The sequence below is a fragment of the Malus domestica genome, chromosome 11 (assembly GCF_042453785.1).
Source record: "Malus domestica chromosome 11, GDT2T_hap1".
Lineage (NCBI taxonomy): Eukaryota > Viridiplantae > Streptophyta > Magnoliopsida > Rosales > Rosaceae > Malus > Malus domestica.
The window spans coordinates 14980361-14987542 of NC_091671.1; the positions used below are offsets into that span (position 1 = coordinate 14980361).

At 42.5% G+C, this 7182-nt stretch overlaps 1 protein-coding gene across 1 annotated transcript; it reads right to left on the reverse strand.

Annotated features, from left to right (window-relative positions):
* Positions 1 to 274: 274 nt before the first annotated feature.
* On the reverse strand, positions 275 to 4696 carry LOC139189238 (uncharacterized). Its single transcript, XM_070807790.1, has 8 exons — positions 4403 to 4696; positions 3987 to 4328; positions 3307 to 3408; positions 2731 to 3127; positions 2423 to 2687; positions 2044 to 2101; positions 980 to 1231; positions 275 to 286 (listed from the first exon to the last, which is right to left on the reverse strand). The coding sequence occupies exons 1-8, from the start codon at positions 4694 to 4696 to the stop codon at positions 275 to 277; spliced, it is 1722 nt and encodes a 573-aa protein (XP_070663891.1).
* Positions 4697 to 7182: the final 2486 nt, after the last annotated feature.

Consider the following 7182-nt stretch of genomic DNA (forward strand, 5'->3'; position numbering starts at 1 on the left):
GCATGAACAGTGACCAAAAATGAGGGTTCGGGTTTCACGTTATTTCGAAGGTTTCCCTTTCTAAAACTAGCACCAAACGACTCAGAGCATCACAAGGATGAAGAATCTTACCTTGTTTGCTTCGATCCACGGAGTTTTGGATGGTTTTGGTGAGGTCCGTACAATCGGGGTGAGAGAGAGAGCAGGGAATCGTGAGGGAGGGGAGAGAGTTACGGGAAAGAGGGAGAGGACAGGGAGTGTGTGAGGTGTCTAACACCAATCCTCACCATCCATTTCATCTAATTCCCTAACCAAAAAATTAACAAAAGCCAAAATTTTAATCCAAAACTTATAATAAGTTAATCCAAATAACGTCACACACACATACCTTAATACCCGCTAAGGGTAAATCCGTCATTTCACGCTCCCGATATAAAATTTTTGGGACGGGCTGTAACAATCTCCCCTCCGTATAGAATTTCATCCCCGAAATTCCCACAACCAAATAAACCATTTAATACCCATAGAATAACCTTGGGTACATCTCTCTCATTCGATCTTCTATCTCCCAGGTAGCTTCTTCTGCCGAATGGTTCCTCCAAAACACCTTCACCAAACTCACCGTCTTGTTCCTTAGAACCTTATCTTTCCAATCCAAGATAGTGACTGGTTCCTCATCATATGTCAAATCCGGATTAATCTCTAACGGTTGAGGAGGGATCACATGAGAAGGATTAGAAATATAATGTCGAAGCATAGAGACGTGGAACACATTATGAACCTTAGATAACTCCGGAGGCAACTCCAACCGGTAGTCAACTTCACCAATTTTTTCAGTGATCATATAAGCTCCTATGTACCTAGGACTCAGCTTGCCTCTTTTTCCAAATCGTACCACACCTCTCCAAGGTGACAATTTCAAAAATACCCAATCACCCACATCATACACTCGATCAGTAGCATGTCGATCTGCTAAACTCTTCTGTCGATCCTGGGCTGCTTTCAGGTTGGACTTAATCACCTGAATATTTTGAGTAGTCTCATCCACAATCTCTGGGCCTTCTAACACTCTTTCACCAACCTCAGACCAACACAATGGCGTACGACACGCCCTACCATAAAGTGCCTCAAATGGTGACATACCAATGCTCGAGTGAAAACTATTATTGTAAGCAAATTCCATCAAGTCTAGACTATCATGCCAGGAATCACCAAATTGTAACACTGAAGATCTCAACATATCCTCCAACGTCTGAATCGTCCTCTCAGATTGCCCATCAGTTTGAGGATGATAAGCAGTGCTATAAAGCAAATTCGTACCAAGAGCTTCCTAAAAAGCTACCCAAAATTTAGAAGTAAATCTTGGGTCTCGATCAGAAATAATATTCACTGGAACTCCATGATACTTCACAATCTTCGTAATGAACAACTTAGCCAATTTATTCAGAGGATACTTTTCCTTCACTGGAATGAAGTGTGCTGACTTGTTAAGTCGATCTACAATCACCCAAACACCATCGAATCCATTTCGTGTACGAGGAAGCTTATACACGAAATCCATAGTTATATTTTCCCATTTCCACTGGGGAACGGGAAGTGGCTGCATTCGCCCAAAAGGCTTTTTCCTTTCTGCTTTGACTTGCTGGCAAATAATACATCTACTCACATACTCAGCAATTTCCCTCTTCATACCCGGCCAATAATAAAATGGTCGAATGGTATGGTACATTTTAGTTCCTCCTGGGTGCATTGCATAAGCTGAACAATGCGCTTCATCCAAAATGTCCTTATTTAATTCCTCATTATTCGGTACATACATTTTGTTTTCCTGCATAAGCATACATCTGATTCTCGAATCCTGAGATTTTTCTTTTTCCCTTCATTTCTTAATTGAACCATTTCTTGAATTTCTTCATCCACCATCTGAGCTTCGAGTATACGATCCACCAACACTGGCCTGACTTGAAAACTAGCAAGAAAAGCTTCGTTTCGATCTTCCAACTCCAACTTTACTCCAGTTGCCCTCAGTTCAGCAAGAAGGGGAACACGACAAGCATATAAAACATTGAGTCTACCTTGAGGTTTCCTACTCAGTGCATCAGCTACCACATTAGCACGACCCGGATGATACTCAATAGTGCAGTCATAATCACTTAATAATTCCATCCATCTTCGCTGACGAAGATTAAGATCATGTTGAGTAAATAGATACTGGAGACTCTTGTGATCATTGAAGATCCTAAACTTCTCACCATATAAATAATGCCTCCAAATCTTCAAGGCAAAGACAATGGCTGCCAATTCAAGATCGTGAGTAGGATAATTCCTTTCATGATTCTTTAACTGTCAAGAAGCATAGGCAATCACTCTATTATGCTGCATCAAAACACATCCCAAACCATTCAAGGAAGCATCACTATAAATCTCAAAATTACCGCTATCATCAGGAAGTACCAATACTGGAGCATGAGTGAGGCAATATTTCAATTGCTGGAAACTACGCTCACAATTCTCATCCCACTCGAATTTAACATCCTTCCTGGTCAACTTCGTTAACGGCAAAGCAATCATAGAAAAATTCTGAACAAACCGTCGATAATAGCCTGCCAAACCAAGAAAACTTCGTACCTCAGTGACGGTTCGAGATTGCTCCCAATTTTCCACTGCTGCTATCTTTTGAGGATCTACTTGAATTCCTTGAGTCGATACAACATGCCCCAAAAAATGCCACTTCAGTCAACCAAAACTGACATTTACTGAACTTGGCATACAACTGATGTTCCCTCAACTTCTTTAATACCAAGTTAAGATGTCGGATATGATCTGCTTTAGATTTAGAGTATACCAGAATATCATCAATAAAAACAATAACAAATTTATCAAGATATTGTTGGAATACCTCGTTCATTAGCCTCATGAAAGTTGCAGGCGCATTAGTCAACCCAAATGGCATAACCAGAAATTCATAATGTCCGTAACGGGTTCTGAAAGCCGTCTTAGGTACATCTTCATCCTTAATCTTCAACTGATAATAACCAAATCTCAAGTCAATCTTAGAGAATACACACGCACCTTTCAGCTGGTCAAACAAATCATCGATACGAGGCAATGGATAACGGTTTTTAATCGTTACCCGGTTCAATTGCCTATAATCAATGCACAATCTCAGAGTTCCATCTTTCTTCCTTACAAATAATACTGGAGCTCCCCAAGGTGACGAACTAGGTTGAATGAAACCTTTATCAAGTAATTCTTGTAACTGAATTTTTAATTCTCTCAACTCAGCTGGAGCCATTCTATAAGGAGTTAGAGATATAGGATCAGTACCTGGAAGCAAATCAATAGAGAATTCCACATCTCTGTCTGGCGGCAACCCCGGAAAATCATCAGGAAATACATCAGGATAATGCCTGACCATACCAACTTCTTCTACACTGTTAGGAACAACATCATTTAACACCACATGTGCTAAATATCCTTGGCAACCCTTCGATAATAACTTCCTTGCTCTTATGGCAGAAATAACACCATGTCTCACCCCACTTCTTTCACCCACAAAAGTAACCTCGGGTAGTCCATGACGATAAAAAGTAACTGATTTCCCATAACAATCAATATGGGCACGATTATAATGCAACCAATCTGCTTCGAGAATCACATCAAAATCACAATATCTAATGGAATAAGATCAGCTAGCATAACTACGCCCTCTACCATCACTGGACACCCAAGATACACACTATCAACATAACACTTATCTCCTCTAGGCATGGCAAACTCTAAATCAAATCCTAGAGGCGACGGGTGAGGTTGAGTCATTTGAGCAAACGTATGAGAAATCACAGAATGCGTAGCACCACAATCAATCAAAACTCTAGCAAAATGACCAAGAATATTTAACGTACCCATGATCAAATCGGGATGGTTCTGAGCATCTTGAAGTGAGATGTGATTAACACGCCCCTGAGCTTGCTGTCGTCCACCACGACTTCTGATGCCTTGATTACCTCGCCCCTGAGAAGTACGTCCCTGGCCTGACTGACTAGGCTGCCTAGATGATCCTGTACCACCAGCAGCAACTTCCCCCTGACGGGGCTGACCTCCCTAATGCCACTGAGATCCACCAGCTGGCATGGAAGAATAAGAAGAATAACCCCCAAAGTCCTGGGAATACCCCGTCTGAGAATAAGGCTCCTAGGATACTGATAAGGTCCAGAAGCATAAGGAGCAGCATCTCCCTGGTAGTGGTAAGCACCACCACGACCCGACTGGCCATAACTACCCGGTCCAAAGCTCTGCTGAATCGGCGCTGGAGGTGGCATAGTGGTCTGCTGAGGTCTCTGCTGACCCTGGGGACAGTGAGAAGCCCGATGTCCCATTTTCCCACAAGTATAACAAGCACCACCACCTCTCCTACACTTACCATGATGACGAAAATTACAACGGCAGCACTACGGAGCACCATAACCACCAGCACCACCGGAATCCTCAGCCTCTGGAATCTGGGTCCACCAGAAAATCTTCCACCACTTCTCATCGGGCCAGTGATACTATATCTTCCACTAGAAGATTTCGAACTCGCTCCACTCTTCTTAAAATTCTGCGTCTTGCGAGGTCCCGGAATGGAGATACCCTTACCTTTATCATCCTTCTTCTGACCATCATTCTTGTCCTCGTCATCCTCACTGTCACTGGGAAGATTATCGGAGTCCTCCATCCTAACCAAAATCTCGAAAAACTCATGATAATCGGCGCAGGGAAGTGCACTGGCAAAAGTCCGCTATTTTCTCTTAGTTCCCAACTTGAAACGTCGAAACATCTCCACCTGATTACCAGCTGTATCAGGGTCATAACGAGACAAATCAGTAAACTTTCTGTAGTACTCATGTGCTTGCATATTCCTTTGTTTCAATCGAGTAAATTCCTGTTTCTTGCGATCAATGTACTCTGGAGGGACAAATGTCTTCATAAAGTTCTCTTTGAATACTTTCCAGTCAGCAGCTGTCTCAGGTGACATATACCTAGTCTGATTTTCCCACCAAGCTGCTGGCTCACGGCCCAAAAACCAGGTAGTGGTCTCAACCCACCTATCAGCAGGACAGTTCCTCTGACTTTGCATCACCTGAAACGTCTTCTCAATATGGTCTAGCCATTTCTCTGCCCCCTCGTGACCCTCATCACCCATAAAACGATCCAACTTCAAATTGTACATAGTCTCCAGGTGTGTCCTCTGAGGAGGGGGAGGAGGACGAATTGCATTCTGTAAAGACTGGGCCATTGCTTCCCATAACTGAGTAATATCAGGGAAATTAGGTTCAGAAGTACGGCGGGATTCCCTATGTTCCCTACGAGGCGGCATAATTCTGACAGAAAACATCAAAAGATCATTATAGCATTAACAATTATACAGGACTACAACCTAGGTTCTGATACCAAACTGACACACCCCAATCCTAGAATCAAGGCGTGCTGGCCGTCACGTGAGTGTGACGTAGCCAAAATTCGACACGGAAGCAAGATATAACATAAATATGAAGGAATTTAAACCAACCACTAGCAGTAAAACCTACTAGCATAAAAGAGGGAATTATAAAGTAAAACATACGAATTTAGAGCGTAGGTATAAGTGCAGTCAAGTAGGACCATAATTAAAGTACAACACCCGCAGGTGAGTCCTACATGCAGAACGTCTGTCAGAATGCCGAAAAAGACCTCGTGAGCCACCAACTGCTAACTAGAACCTGGAGGGGCGCAAAACAAAGGTGAGTGGGTCAGTAAAACCAAAGATTTTCCAAAAACATTTATTTAAAACGTTTCTAACCCCTCACCGTAAAACCTGTATACTTTCCCAGAAAAATAGTATATAAACATATATATATATATATCATCAAAACTCAGCTTACCATCTATCAACATAACATCTCAGAAAGAATATGCCATGCCATGCCAAAATATAATATGAATGCATCAATATAACTCAGGTGAAATAATAAATCAACCGGAGACCCTGCAGTGGTCCTGTACGGCTGATTCTATAGCTCAATATCTCATCAAGCCGGAGTCACCAACTGTGACCTGTACGGCCCTGCCGGAGTCACCAACTGTGACCTGTACGGCACTACACTGCACATAAGTCGGAACTACCTATAGTAGTCTATACGACTAAGATGGTGAAATAATACGCTCTAGTGCTTCTCTCATCAATCATCTGTGCACATAATCTAAGGTCACCCACCAGTCGGAACCCCTCTAATGGTCAGTAGGATTTGCATGTCGGAACCACCTCTAGTGGTCTGTACGACATCCACCTACTTGGATCTAAGGCGAGCGTGCGGTGTGGTGAATACTATAAGCACTAATACCAAAGGTGCAGTTTATGAGCTCACAATGCAATCACATCATCATTCATTCATATAAACCATATAAACTCACCTGTGCGTCCACGGCACCAATTCACACATATATATGCATCAATTATCAATTCATAACTCATAATATGCATGCATGGCATTTTAGAATATAATTTCATATAAACGCATTTTCTAGGAAAACAGTAGTATATAGGTAATACGAAAACAAAACTGCCCACTCACTGATAAGTCGATGGGTCGTAACCCCCGTGACGTCCCTGGATGTGCTCGTCCTCGGGATAGGTGTCACCTATATGCGAAACAACTATAAAAACGTTAATTTAAACACATAACCAACAATTCGAAATAACTTCTCATACGATGCTCAATTTGGGTATATGAATATACCACATCGACCTACTCGACGTCACGGACGTCGAGAAATTTTTAGAAAAATTTTTGGAAGCTGCACGCACCCCCACGTGCCGGGACAGGCACGGGGACATGCGCCCCCACGTGCATCATCCCTAACCTCGGCTCGCCGGACTGAACTTTCCGGTGGCCGGTTTCCGGCCAAATTTGAAACTCCTTGTTCTCTTTAGTTTCTCAACCATTTTCTTCGTATTTTATATCAAAATGAAGCCCCAAACATGTAGATTCACGATATACTACTTTAAAGCTCTAAAAACAACTAAATCTCATCGGGAAAATCCAAGAAAAACCGGCCAAACTCGAACCTAGTGATCCCGACGTCCAAATCCTTCAAACGAAGCACTCCGAGCTTCCTTGGGACCTCACTAAGCTCACTATAAGCTTAGAATTCCCTGAAATGCAACATTTCACGTGTGCATGA

Coding starts and splice junctions, on each gene's coding strand:
- LOC139189238 (XM_070807790.1), bottom strand. CDS start 4,696: ATGGAGGACTCCGATAATCTTCCCAGTGACAGTGAGGATGACGAGGAC. Junction 3,409..3,986: donor ACGTACTTCTCAGGGGCGAG/GTAATCAAGGCA, acceptor CTAACAGTGTAG/AAGAAGTTGGTATGGTCAGG. Junction 2,688..2,730: donor GTATGCCAAGTTCAGTAAAT/GTCAGTTTTGGT, acceptor TGGGGCATGTTG/TATCGACTCAAGGAATTCAA.